The following is a 15,324-nucleotide window of genomic DNA, read 5'->3' on the forward strand; positions in this document are numbered from 1 at the left end:
CATGTTTTTATACAATATCTACTCTTCACATTGTGACTATGTAAATAATATTATAAAGCACTCCATCATAATTGCATTTTCTTTTCTTTTCTTTTCTTTTCTTTTCTTTTCTTTTCTTTTCTTTTCTTTTTTCTGAGATGGAGTCTCCCTCTGTCGCCCAGTCTGGAGTGCAGTAGTGTGATCTCCACTCACTGCAACCTCTGCCTCCCAGGTTTCCCAGCTTCAAGCGATTCTCCTGCCGCAGCCACCTGAGTAGCTGGGATTACAGGTGTGCACCACCGTGGCTGGCTAATTTTTTGTATTTTAAGTAGAGACAAGGTTTTGCCATGTTGGCCAGGATGGTCTCGAACTCCTGACCTCAGGTAATCCACCCAATGCAGCCTCCCAAAGTGTTGGGATTATAGGCATGAACCACCGCACCCAGCACAGTTTCTTTCATATTTAATTTTTGAATATTCCTGGAGATAATCACCTTGCTTAAAACTATTCTCTCCACTGGAATGTAAACATTATAAGACCAGATAGTTTTATCAGTTTTGTTCATAGAAATATTTTCAGCATTTAGAACATTGCCTGAGATGGGGTTCACAACACTCAACTCCAAAATATGGCACTTTGGCATATTGAATATTTTAAGCTGAAGGAGTTTGAGAAACAGCAGGTGTGGAAAGACTATGTCCTTCTCACATCCTACACCCCTGAGGCAGGTCATAAGACCCTCACATGAGAGGTGCCCTCCTTAGACCTGGAGCAAAGGAGCATCCTTATCTCAGAGGAATCTGAAGGAACAGGCCTTGCTAAGTTTACCTGAGTTTACTCATGTCCTTTGTCCTATCTCCTTTCTCTACAACTCTTCATTTTACATCAAACCTAGCATAGAAACAGCCAGGTTTAACTGCTTCTTCAGGTCATTATGAAGGCTCCAGTGTTACATAAAACTTGTATTAAATAAATACATATGCTTTTCTTTTGTTAATCTGTCTTTAGTTACAGGGGCCCCAGCCAATGAACCTAAGACGGGTAGAGGGAAATATATATATTTCCTCCCCTGCACCTGGAACAGTGAAAGTGCTGGATATACATTTATTGAATGAATGACTAGATGACTGAATGGATGAATAAATGTTTTACAATTTCCCTTAAGATAAACTTTAAAATATTTACCATAGTTTCCAAGGCTCTCCAAAAGGTGGCCTTTGCTTTCTTGTCTCATTTCTCCCTTATAGTGTCAGTTCCATCTTAGTTCCTATGTTCTGTGTCCACAACACTCTTCTCTTTCATTTTAGTTTGGCCAGCTCCCATCATTACTCCAATTTTTGCACTCCCACAATTCATTGAAGAGGCAATTTTAAATATCACCTAAGTTAGCTTTTATTGTTATGGGATCTCACACCATTCTGGTCTTCTCTGTTGTCAATACTCAGTATCTTATTATTATTACTTGTCAATATTTGGGAAAGTAATCTCCACGAGGGCAGGGATCCTCTTTATCCTATTCACTGCTAGCATAGGTACCTGTTAATTATAAGACAAAGAATAACTGCTTGCTGTCCTCAATGAAAATAAGTTGAATTGGGGACATGGCCTATGTTCTAACCTCATCCTCCATTTATTTCTCATTTCTTTCATGTCTTCTTGGTTCTCATACCAGATTGTCTTTATTTCTCTACCTAATTCCTGGTTACTGGTTCCTAAGAATTTATGACTGCTATTGAGAATATGGCTGACTTACAACATTTTAATGACTTTATTGATGATGATACATTCTCATAATATTCAACACTCTGCATACATGTTTACACACACACGCACACACACACACACTCACATGTATTTATGTGTTAAAAAAGGAACTTGTAATCCTACCACCTGTAAACATCTTAACATTAGGTAGCCTTCATTTAGGATATTTTTCTATGAAAAAATATATACACATACAAATAGTATATGGCTAAATATATAGGTAGACATTAATGTCAGTTGATTGCTACTTTGTTTTCTGAACAATTGTTTAATTCCAGGTGGGCTCAGATTTCTTAGCCATGCTAATAATCTTACAGGAGATCTCTTAGCCATGCTAATAATCTTATAGGATTATGTTGGCATAAAATGAAATAACATTTCCAAGATGCTGCAAACAGTTCCTGTCACATAGAAAGCATTATATATGTACTGATTGTTGTTATCACAATGAAGGCACTGACCCAAAGGTAACTTGAGCTGTCACATTCTAGGTTGAAGTAAGGTAACTATAAGCCAAGTGCATAGAAGAAAGGCTTGCAGTGTTTCCTAAAGCTAGCCCCGAGCTTTTCTATGGCAGGCTTTGGAATAGCTGAAGCCATCAGGACATTCTAGCTAGCAATTCCGAGTGATGTGTTACATTGAATCGGAGTCACTGAGGTGGGCTTGCACACAGGTATAGGCTCTTTGAAAAAGTGCTGCAGATTCCAGTTAAAGGTTAAACTTCACATAATATCAACGCAAAGACTTTTCTAGGTTTGGCATTTGTCCCCCACCCAGACCCCCACCAACACATACACACACTCACATGTATGCATCTAGCCAGAGACAAATCATTTTATTCTTCTGTTTGAAAACCTCCACTAGCCCCACACTGTCTATAGGATAAATTCCCAACTTGTTAAAGGCTTTACTCACAGGCTGGCCTTAATACCTACTTTAATCTTCATTTGTAACACTCTCCATCATTTTACTGGAGGTTGACACGTATTTACTGAAAGCTTACTCTATGTCAGGCATTGTATTAGGTGCTGAGATTACAAATATGTTTAAGAGACAGCTATGTCCATGAGAGACTAACATTTCAGTAGGAGTGGCAGATATATATACGGATCATTAAAATCTAGTTTGCAAAGTGATTTAAAGGGGGAAGCAGCATTTGTTTTAGAAATACAGAAGAGGAAACTTAGCAGTCTACGTGTATCAAAGAAGGCTTCACAGAGAAAATAACACATGAGCAGAGTAAGGGAGGGTAAGTGGGAGTTACTCAAGTAAAGAAAGAGGGGTAAGCACATTCCAGGTGGAGAAGACAATATATATATACAGATAGGGAGGAATAAAATAGCATTCTCTGTGGATGAGAATTATGAACAGTCTTTGACAACAGAATATAAAATGAAAGATGGAAAGCAGTGGTGATTGAAACTAGAAAGATCATAGGAGGCTGGGAAAGAGAGGACATTTTGTATGTCATGTTGAAAGCTTGGAATATACCATACAGAGTTATAAAACCAGTGGTAAGTTTTGAGTGATGGGATTCAGGACACACTACCCCAAAGTATGGCACCTTGGCATTTGAGAAAACAGCAGAAACAGGAAGGTAACTCTCACCTTCCCCCCAACGTTCTCTCCTGAAGCAGGTCATAAAACTCTCATTTGACAGGTGCTCTCTCTGTACCCAGAGGAAGTGAACATCTGTATATCTCTAAAAATGCAAGGTCACTGACAGCAATCTGAACAAACAGGAATAGCTGAGTTCTCCCCAGCTAACTATCATTAGATCATGCTTTTATAATCCAATCATACTCCCCAATGACTTACCACTTCTCTATCAAACCTAGCATAAAAATACACAAGTTTTCCTGTTTCTTTGTTTTCCTTTCCCTATGTAAAACTTATATTAAATAAATGTATGTGCTTTTCTCTTGTTAGTTTGTGTCTTTTTCCAAGGACTTCATCCATAAACCTAGGCTGGGAAGAAAAGATAATTACTTTCTCCTATACCAGCAAGGAAACAAAAAAAGACATATCTGTATTTTGGATACAATATTCAATAGCAAGATCATCTTCTCCCTTCAGCACCTTCTTCAAGTAGTGTGATGACACCATTTCCTGTGTGCTTGGAAAAAATTTCAGCTTGCTGTCTCCTTTGTTGTTTTAAAGAAGTGTTAGACAAAGTATTGTTTGCAAAATCTAGGGAGATAATGGAATCCACTTTAATTGGGAATTCTGTGTCAGCTGTGATCCAAGTTATTGGCTCTTTCCAACTTTAAAAATTTTTGTTGTTAAAAGCACCTTGCTTAGAAAATTTTAAATATGTCTGCAACAATTGTCTCAAAATAATAAACTGTGCAATTCCTGCCATTAAAAAAAGATCGGAATTCTCCCTGAAAAAAATAGCAAGACCAAAAGTGGATTAACAGGCATGTGGCATAAATCTAGGGACAAGGAAATAAATTGGAAAGTTACTGCAATATTTAAATATGAGATGATGAGAACCTAGTTGAGTGAAGAGTTGTACTAGGAGAGGAGGAAAGGTGGTTAGGAATATTTAGCAATTCAAACCATTAGGGTAGATAAGTAACTGGATATGGGTGGCCATATCCACCCAGGGAATAGAAAAGCAAGTTTACAGTTAATTAGTAAAGGGGCACAATGGTGAAATGATAAGGTTTGGATACACTGAACTGAAATAAGTGAGGACTAACCATGTTAGTGAGGACTAATCCAGTGAGCAGTTAGATTCATGATCCTCAAACTCAGGAAAAGAATACAGGGTGAGCTGTGCTACTGGGAATTGACAGCATGCAGGTAATAATTAAAACCATCAAAGTAGATGACATTATTTGGAGAGACTGTGTAGGGGGAAAACACAATAAGCTAGTGACGAAACCCTGGGAAACTTCAATATTTTATTATCTAGATTAAGTGGAAGAGGCAACAGCAACAAAAACAAAAACACCCAGAAGTGGTGTTTAGGTAGGTAAGAGAAACTTGTGTTATTATAGGGCTGGCAGAGGAGAAAACTTCAGGAGACTGTGCAGCATCAAGCCCATTAAATTGAACAGAAATGTTTGTAAAATAAGGACTGACAAGGGACTATTAGTTTGGCCATGTGGTGACTACAGACATCTTCAGCTGAAATATTTATGATAGCATGGTAAGGGTAGGAGGCAAATTGCTTTGATAAATCAAGAGTGAGGAAGATAAAAGAAAGATTTATTACTCAAGAAAGTTGATTGGAAAGAGGGATGAGATGGAATTAACAATGCAAGGATTTGGATTTGTCTTTACACTGTAGAAGGACATTTTTGAGACAACACACAGTATATCTTCTTCGCTTTTTTTTTTTTTTTTTTTTTTTTTTTTTTTGTAAAGTGAGCTTCAACTCATGTTTCAAGATTAAACTTTCCCAGATTCTCCAGGGTTAGTTTGGCACCCCCGCCCTTCCAAAATACTTTGTTTACTCCTCACCTATAGCACCAAGAACACTGTTATTACCTGGTTACATGCTTTTCTTTTGCAAGATTATAAATTTCTTAGGAACTTAGACTAAATCTTTGTATTCCCAATCCAAATTACATTTTCTGGCACAAGCTAAGGCCTAAATTTGTTAAATTAATCAATTAGCACTTGAAAATCTCAAAGACATGTCTGATATTTTCTGTAACTAAAGTTTTGATCTTTATGAAATAATCTATTTTTTTAGCCTCCAAAAAAGAAAATTTGGCAACTTCCTTAACACCTTCAGCATCCAATTAATCTGTATGTCTTGTTGATTTTACCCAAAAGCATATCTCAAATCTTCCAATGCACTATTTAGACATTAAGAATTCTTGTCTGCAACTACCCAACTTGTCTTCCTGTTTCCACTTTCTAACCCTTCCCAAATTATTCTTGGTAACAGTAACCAGAATAATATTTTTAAAATATATTTATAATAATGTATTTTTTCTTATACTAAAATTCCTGCTGTGATGTCTCATTGTCTTAATAATAAAACACTCAAACCCTGAACATGTTCTCCTAGGCTGCATAGGTTCTTGCCCCTGCTACTTTTTTGACCTCTTCTGACACTTTTCTCCTACTTGTTTACTCATATACAGACATTCACATGTGCTGTTACCCCAGACTTAATCTCTTCTTAGTTATTATTTGCTAAATATTTATATTTATCATTTAGGTCTCAGTTAATTTTTACTTCTTCAGAGAGAAATTATATGACCACAAATTTAAATTATGACCTCTCTGATATTTCCATGTTTTTATTCCTGTTCTTTGACTTCATATACAATTAGTCAATGAGGCACACAAATAGCCCATTAGCAAACAAAGAGCTGACTAGCCATGTGCATGTGTTGTTTTATGTCTCTTTCCCCACAAGATGGTAAGATGTTTAAGGACTAGAATATAGGGAACAAGTGACACAGGAAGCATTGCTGTTTTTTTACCTCAATTTCTCAAGTATCTATTATTATAATGAAAACAGTAATAATAAAATATTTATCTGCTGAAATAATGAAAGAACAGACTGTGTTCATTCTCAATATCATGGTCTTACAGAACATGAGACAAAAAGTTACATCTACATATTCATTTACAAGGTGCTTAGCCATGCAAATTAGTTGACGTTGCAAGACAGTTTTTCATTTTCACCATAATCTAGTTTAAAAGTAGAAAAACATGTAAATAAATAGTATAAAGAAAAGATAGGAATATTGCTCCTCACCCTTCTTCAAGAAAACCAATCACAGAATTTTTTTTTTTTTTTTCTTTTTGGCATTTTTACTGTGTGTTTGCACACAGGCACACGATAGATCATCTATTCAACAAAATTTATTGAAGGCTTTGTGTTTAGCACTGAGTCAGCTCTGGGGAAAACAGGATGAATAAGAACATCAGAAAGCTCATAGTGTAATGGCAAAAAGAAGATTCAAATGTGATCAAAAGGCACTTGGATGTTTTATTAAATCGGATTTTTTTTTTTTTTTTTTTTTGAGAAAAGAAAAAGTCTTCTGTATACATACCAATCACCAAAAAAATGGTGAGCTGTCTTGAAAGACCCAGGATGATGGAATTTTTAATAACCAGACTTTTGAAATAAGTGAATACAACTACTCTGAATAAAATCATTTGTCCTGGGAGGGATGGAGTCTAACACTGATGACCTTATGATCTTCTAGCCTCTAGAAGTTTTGTGCTAAATCCAACTGAATTCTAAAACCACTAGACAACCTGACATACCACATGGGGGGCTCTCTGCCTGCAAGGCTTTTTTGCTCTTTTTCTTGCATACTCAGTTTATGGGTGCCCTCCTCATGCTCCCATGTCTATAAATCTATGTCCTCTTATTATATTGTAATCATATTTTTAATTTTTTGCCTCCTTTATTAATCTGTGAACTTCATTAAGAAAGAGGTAGTATTTTTATTTCTATATTTTTATTTTAGTGGTAGGCAAATAAGCATGAGTGCATTTAATAAATGTTTATTGAAGAAAAATTGGAAGACAGTATGAAAGGAATCATATTCTGTTTATATATTATAAAAATTAGAAAAGACTATGAAATATAGACTGGAGTACACGATGACATAGTCTTTAACATCTGTTGGCAGAAGGAACCAAAAGCCAAAACAAAACAAAAAAGTAAAACAATAAACAAGTAAAATCAAGTCTTGCCCTGTACCAACAATACTTGAAAACTTATTAGTTGGAGACTCCTGATTTCAATTAATAAAAACAAGAGAAGAAAAGAACTTTAGATGACATTCTGCCCAATTCAGTGCAACCTTTTTGTTCTTGGATATGTCATGACATATTTTCATCACTTCCTGGCTAAAACTTCTTTCTCTTCACCTAAAATACACATATAATTGGGACCCTATTTAGGAACTTCTGGGAATGTCCTGGGGATGAGGGAAGAATGCCCAGTAGACAAGCTAGGAATTCTGATCTAATTTTGGAGTGAAGACGGACGTATAGGCACATCTCTCCCAGAGATTTGAGGATTTTAAAAAGTAGCTCAACCTTTGGGAAGCTTATGTTCCCAAGGAAATTATTTGTTCCATAAATAAGACTACCCAAGATGAGTAATACTTGGGGATGTGACCCCCCTCTCCCACATCTGCATCTTTTTTCAGTTTATGTATATGTGATGAGATTGTGACAGATTACCTGTGAGATCATCAGTGGGCCAAGACCCCAGCTGGCATGCCTTGCATGTATACTCATCAAAGACATACTCATTCTCCTTACAAGGTGTACAGGTCCAACAACAGCTGACTTCTCCCTTTCGGATCACCTAAGGCAAATATTTGAAATTTAGATATTTTTTTGCATAGATAAAAATCCAACAATTCTATATTCCAACGTGCTGTTTTGCAAAGCAGAAAGGCCTTTCGCATACATTATTTTAAATGTTATCAGATAAGCAGTATAATTTTTAATATTCTTAATTTATAATTAAAGAAAGTAAGGCTGAGTTTAAACAAGTCCAACATCATAAAGTTAGCTGGTAGCAGGATAAGGCATTAAATTAAATGCAAGTCTTTGGATAATTAGCCTTGGAAACCTGTATTTAATTAAGTACCTGTGCTTGTGCTCATATGTACATACGCATAACTGAATTCACCCCAGGATCTGCTCTACTTCTCCTTTCCTCAAGTTAAGAACTGCTGCTCTCTGGATTTACCTTAGCTTCCTTCCCCCCATTAGTTGAATAATTGTGAGCAAAAAACATTGTATATTTCCTAATCTTCTAAAATCTATCCATATTGATAAATATAATTAGGAATTTGTATTGGGTAGAAGAAAGCAAAAGATTAAGATTTTCCTGGAGATGATCTCTTGATCTCTTTCTACTAAAAGTCTGATTCAACAATTCAGCCCATTCTTTCCTATTTTGGTAGCTTTGATTTGTTTGAAGGTAGATGAGGTCATTCAGACTATTATATACCTCTTAATCTATTTGACTTTTTTAAGGTAATGGAAAATAATGGAAATAATTTAACAGGTGAAAGAGTCACAGATGTTATTCTTTTGAAATAGATGTACCTTTTCTTCCCCACCATTGGTGCATGAAAAACCTCTCTGGAATAGACAGCATTCATTAAATGTTCTTTTAAATCATTAAAACCGTGGTTAATATTCAGCAATGACCAGACACAGTAATAATTACACTTTATATTTCTAGTCTGACTCTAGTAATGACCTTTGATAATAACATCAGCAGCTAGATACCAAATATAATTGTAAGCTGACAACTGTTTTTTACATTTTTGTAGTATTTCTTCTACTGACTCTTAAAACTACAACAATACAAGCAGGGAATAATGGCAAAAGGGCCTAAAATAGATTTTCCCTAAAGTAAGTAAATAAGTGAGGCAAAATTGCTCCTTAGACCTGATTAAAGTATTCTTCATAATAATATCGACTATTTCCAGGCTCTTTAGTACTTGTCCCATACTGTTATCCCATTAAAGCATTAGAACAGCTCTGTATGAAGTGGCTGATTTATTTTTTTCATTTTCTTAGGGGAGAAAACTGAAGTTGAGTTAGCTCACATAGCATGTTAGGGTAAATGAGGGATCAAACAATGTATGTTGAACTTCAAATGCTCATGCTTATAAATGCTGAGTCTTATTGGAAGATTAGACTGTGTGATATTTTGAAAGATGCAGGGGAAAGAGTACTGGCTTGGGAATCAAGTAGCACCAGAGTTCTCCAGCCAATGCTCAGTTTCTTTTAACTGGACCTATTGCTTTTCGGATAATAATATCTACCTTATAGGATTTCCTTAGGATTAAATGAAACAACACAGTGATTTGTAAAGTGTAGAACACTCTAATAATGTTACCCATTTCATTAATAATTTGCACATAAATGTCCATATATAGAAATGAAGAATTTCATTTTCAAGGTATACCACACTTGGCAAAACTATCCTTGAACAATTATTAGATTTTGTAATGCAAACAGGCATATTGCAAAGCTGAAGGAGTGTCTTTCAGACCTTAGCAGACCTTAGCAGGGATTAGCAAATAAAAGCAGCTGCATTTCCCCCCACTGAAATACTTTGATTTCTTATGGTTCAGTTTTCATTGGTTTGTGAATTTCAGGTAAACACCTGAAATTAAAATAAGTTCATGCCTTTTTCCAAGAAGAATTCCAATATTATAATCTCTTTTTGAATCAATAGTGATAACTTAATATGTTTTCCTCTGATCATTTAGAACTTGTTTTATGTTTTCACATTTTATGTTCTGTTTCACATTTATTTTGAACACGAGGTAGTGACAATTCTCTTTCAAGATCCTGGAAGCAGTGGTGCTTTCTTTTTTATTTATTTTATTTTTTGAGGCAGTCTTGCATTGTTACCTAGGCTGGGAGTGCAGTGGCGCCGTCTTGGCTCACTGCAGCCTTGACCTCCCCTGCCCAAGAGAGCCTCCCACCTCAGCTTCCTGAGTAGCTGGGACTACAGATGTGTGCCACCAGGCTCAATTATTTTTGTTTCCTATTTTTTTTGAAGAGATAGGGTCTCACTAAGTTGCCTAGGCTGATCTTGAACTCCTGAGCTCAAGGGGATTCTTCCATCTCAGCCTCCCAAATTGTTGAGATTATACTCATGAGCCACTGCACCCAGTCAGCAGTGCTTTCTTTATGAATAACAATATATAACATATCTGAACCTTTACTAGACTAAACCCTTTCATGCAAACTAAATTTACAAACTCTGAACAATGCCATGAGATGTTGATATCATGAATTAAATTGCTCAGTTACAGCCTTAAACCATATTAAGAAAATCTTATGCATTGTATATTTAATAGAGTAAAAATGACATCTGGTTAGGAAAATGAAGTTTGGGATTTTTAAAAAAGGTCGAAGCAAATATTGTTACAAAATAACCAGTATTAAAAATATGATAATAGACCAGGCGCGGTGGCTCATGCCTGTAATCCCAGTACTTTGGAAAGCCGAGGTGGGTGAATCATGAGGTCAGGAGATCGAGACCATCCTGACCAACATGGTGAAACCCCGCCTCTAATAAAAATACAAAACATTAGCCGGATGTGGTGGCAGACACCTGTAATCCCAGCTATTCTGGAGGCTGAGGCAGGAGAATCACTTGAACCTGGGAGGCGGAGGTTGCAGTGAGCCAAGATTGTGCCACTGCACTCCAGCCTGGAGACAGAGGGAGACTCCGTCTAAAATATATATACACACACACATATATATATATGTGTGTGTGTATGTGTATGTGTGTATACACACATATATATATATGTATACACACACGATAATAGGGAATAAAATTCTTCTAGTTATGTAAATTATTCCCTTTAGAATAGGGTAGAAAAGTATATATAAAGAAATCTCTCAAATTAGTCATTCAGCATTTAGAAGTTCTTTTTGTTTGTTTGTTTGTTTGTTTGTTTTGGAGATGGAGTCTTACTCTGTCACCCAGGTTGGAGTGCAGTGGTGTGATCTCGCGCCTCCAGGGTTCACGCCATTCTCCTGCCTCAGCCTCCTGAATAGCTGGGACTACAGGTGCCTGCCACCACACCCGGTTAATTTTTTTGTATTTTTAGTAGAAACGGGGTTTCACCGTATTAGCCAGGATGGTCTCGATCTCCTGACCTCGTGATCTGCCCGCCTCGGCCTCCCAAAGTGCTGGGATTACAGGTGTGAACCACCATGCCTGGCCCTGGAAGTTATATTTTCAAAATGTATTGCTGTGAAGGGTCAAAAATAAAGAAAAAATATATGGTAATTTACACTGTGTAATTTTTCTACAGGAAGCACTGGAAATTATGAATATTGATATTCTTGGTGGATACACAAATAATTGTACATGAATTTAAACCCCTCATAATGAAGAGTTTAACTGCAAGATAATTGGCCAAGATGAAAATCTCTTTTGTCTTGATGTAACAAGCGTTAGCAAACATTTTTTTACAAAGGATCAAATAGTAAATATTTAGGCTTTGGGCCATACAGTCTCTATTGCAAGTCACCAACTCAGCTATCCAACTCTGCCACTATAGCAGAAAGTAGCCATGGACAATATATAAACAAATAAGCTTGGCTGTATTTTAATAAAACTTTATTTACAAAAACAGATAGTAGGTCAGATTTAGTCTGTGGGCTATAGTTTACCAGCTCTTGCTGTATACCATAACAAGACATACAGAAAATGTCAGATATCTAATATTTTGAGCCATTTAGCAGATATTAATACATTTATTTTTATCTTCTTTTACCTTATCTTTCTTCTTTCTGGTCTTATGCTTTCCAAATCTTCAGACCTACCCTTTGAGGGCCTTACTATCAATATTAAAATATTTCAGTTTCAGTCTTAATCACAGATGAAAAAACATATGAAATGTCTTCTAAACAGAGTGAAGATAAGGTTGATTGAAAAGACCAAGTCCAGTGGCTCTAGGAATACACTACCTGAAATGTGGTATGGTAGTACTTTAAGAACTGTTTGATGAGCAAATAAATTATTTTGATATCATTTTTCCCGACAGCATTGTGCACCAATAGCTGCTCTCACCCCCTTTTTATTATATCTTTGTCTTCTCTTCATGAATTTTTAATTCCTGTAAGTGTGGCCACATCTTTTTTAGCCTAAGAGTAATTTTTTAATGTCCTCAAATTACCAAATTATCTCTTACATGCTTTTTGTCACATATTTCTTTTTCTTATACTTTTTATTTTTTCAGTTGACACACAATAATTGTACATATTTATGGGTTACATAGTGATGTTTTGATACACATAATGTATAGTGACCAGATCAGGGTAATTAGCATAGTCATCATCTCAGATATTTATTACTTCTTCATGTTAGGAATGTTCAGTATCCTCCTTCTAGCTATTTGAAACTATAGAATACTTTTAACTATATTCATCCTACAGTGCTAAAGAACACTAGAATTTATTCCTCCTATCTAGCTGTGATTTTGCTTCTTTTAACAAAGCTCTCCCTATCCCTCTCTTCCTCCTTCCCTTCCTACCCTCTAGTACGCTCTGTTCTAATTTTTACTTCTGTGAGATCAACTTTTTTTTATCTTGCACATATAAGTGAGAACATGTGACGTTTAATTTTCTGTCCCTGGCTTATTTCACTTAACATTCTGTTCTCCAGTTCCTTCTACATTGCTGTGAATGACAGGATTTCATTCTTTATGATTGAATAGTATTCTATTATATAGATATATTTTCTTTATCCATTTATCTTGATACTCAATTATCATTACATTCTATTCAATCTAGCAGGCCCAGATGAAGGGTGAACCCTCAATTTTCACGTCTTTTCCTCATTGTTCCTCTTCTTTGACCTTTTTCTTCTGCTGACTACCATCTTATGTGACAGTGTGCTCTCTGGTCGTCTCTCTCTTTGTACCTGTTGCTTCTCAGCCTCTACCTCTTCTTCCTTTTTTACACTTTGAAAGCAGAAATTCTCTAAGGTATATTCTTGGTCCATATTTATTTTTTATTTACACTTTTAGGTTCTGCAATTTTGTCTATTATAATAGCTTCAACTTTAACTCTATTTAATCAATTCCTAAATCTGTATGCTTAGCCTTATTTTTCATTGCTCTAGACCAAACTTTTAATCACTGGATGGCTATATCAAAACCAACATGCCCCCAAACTAACCAATCACCTTTTCTATAAAGCTACCCCTATTTTTCTATTCCTGGCAATGCCACCTTTTATTTACTGACACTTAGAATTGCAGTTGATTGTGTTGACTTCTTTATCTTCCACAACTCACCATCAAATTGGTAGTCAGCCTGATTGAATCTACATCTGTAATATTTTCTCCAAATATGTCTTCCGGCCCCTTTTCATTTTCACTGTTTCTTCCCCAATTCAAGGCCTTATTACCACTATCACAGCATGCTTCTAACTTGTCTCTTCTTTCTTGTTTTATAAATCTATTTATTCATTTTCCTTACCACAGCTCAACTTATGCCAACATCTTGATCAAAATTATTCTGACTCCTGTTTAATAAAAATTAAGTTCAATGTATTTAGTATGATGTTCAAAACTCTCCACAAATCTGGGTTCAACTTATTTCAACTTTCTCTTTTATAATAATCATTTAGAGCAATGCACTCTAGATTATTTACTTGTGCTAGACAGTCTTCAGTTACCACTTTTGTCTCTCTTCTTTTACTGTTCTTTCTTTGTAAGTGTTCTCTCCCTGAAATCATACTCATTTTTATGGTCCAAAGTTTGACATTTTATTCAGAAGAAATATCTCTATCCCTTTTGTACAAACTGATATAGCCCTCTTCTTTTCTTTCTTAATGAAGTCATCACATTTTACATAATGTTGCTTATCTGTGTCCATATTTTTCTCACACAGACTGTAAATCTTCTGACAATTAAGGGTGTCTCATTTATTTTTGCCTCATCAATATTAACTATTATATTAATAAACATTTGATGAATATTTATTAAATAAATTCGAATTAGTGTCTTTTCTAACTGTAAACTTTATTTCCAGGAAGTCATGTCTTGAAAGGCTTGTATGAGCAGAAAGGGTGTGGGCAAACATGATTCATCAAATGGTTTAATCAAACCAACTACTAAGACTATTGTGAGTTGCACATGGGATTTCATAAGGAATGAGTGAGAATTTCTGACATTAGAAGCTTACAATATAAAAAGTAAAATAAGTGTCTAAAATTTTAAAAAATAGCTAATGATAATTAACACTGTTGAATTTACAACAAAATTGAAAGAAACATAGATTCCATTTTACCTTGATCTGGCCTTTCTCACATGGTTCACTGCACACAGATCTGATGATGTTGCTTTTCTTGGACCATACTTCATCATCATCCATTTTTAATTCTCCATTGTCCCAACTTCCAACGTTGATATAATCAAAATAATCTTTTCCCATTTCCTTGAAATTCATTATTTCATACCTTAGGAATAAGAATATGATAATTATGCAGCTTAAGACGTAAATATTCAGCTTTGAAAAGGCAATATATTTTATTCCCAAAAATGTGTCTACTGTCATATAAGTAACACTGGAATTTTCCATGACAGTACACTTAGAATAACAAAAATAATCTGTCCATTTCACTTTCTTTGCAGAGACCATTTCCGTACTTTCAAGCTTACACCTGAAATAGAAAGTAATCCCATGTGAGAAGGTGACTTGACCTCAGCAGGATGAAAGACAGTTTCAAAATAACTTCAAGAAGTTTAAACAAGTACTACTGTTAGACTTCTACAAAAGATAGACAGGTTTTTGTCTGTATTCAAGTAAAATGATAAAATTTCCATTTACTAACCAAGTGAGAAATTTGGTAAATCTTTCATCTTATTTTCAGCTTTAGAGGATATAGAGGTAATTTACAGAGGGCCTCATTTTACCTTTCTTACTTTGTCCATTATCAATGGCTAAATTCATTGTACAAAGATAATTTCAAGAGTGAAGTTTAAAAAAGTTTGAAAATAGCTTCTAAAGCACCTCATGCAATGTAAAAATGCTGGAAAAGAGTAGTTCCTTGTGAGTTCTCAGCCTTTGCTAACTATTGTTTTTTTGAGTA

The 15,324-nt window shown here is 35.3% G+C and overlaps 1 protein-coding gene across 11 annotated transcripts in view; it reads right to left on the reverse strand.

Moving 5' to 3' along the window:
* The window catches only part of LOC105468894 (glutamate metabotropic receptor 5), a 580,105-nt gene that overhangs the window by 80,651 nt on the left and 484,130 nt on the right, over positions 1-15,324 (reverse strand). For all 11 annotated transcript variants that reach the window (XM_024788821.2, XM_011719375.2, XM_011719379.3 and 8 more), the window contains 2 exons: positions 14,523-14,691; positions 7,915-8,041 (listed from right to left, as the gene is read on the reverse strand). In XM_024788821.2, coding sequence (XP_024644589.1) covers positions 7,915-8,041; positions 14,523-14,691 — 296 coding nt within the window. The remainder of the gene's footprint in view (positions 1-7,914; positions 8,042-14,522; positions 14,692-15,324) is intronic.

Source organism: Macaca nemestrina, chromosome 12 (genome assembly GCF_043159975.1).
Source record: "Macaca nemestrina isolate mMacNem1 chromosome 12, mMacNem.hap1, whole genome shotgun sequence".
NCBI lineage: Eukaryota > Metazoa > Chordata > Mammalia > Primates > Cercopithecidae > Macaca > Macaca nemestrina.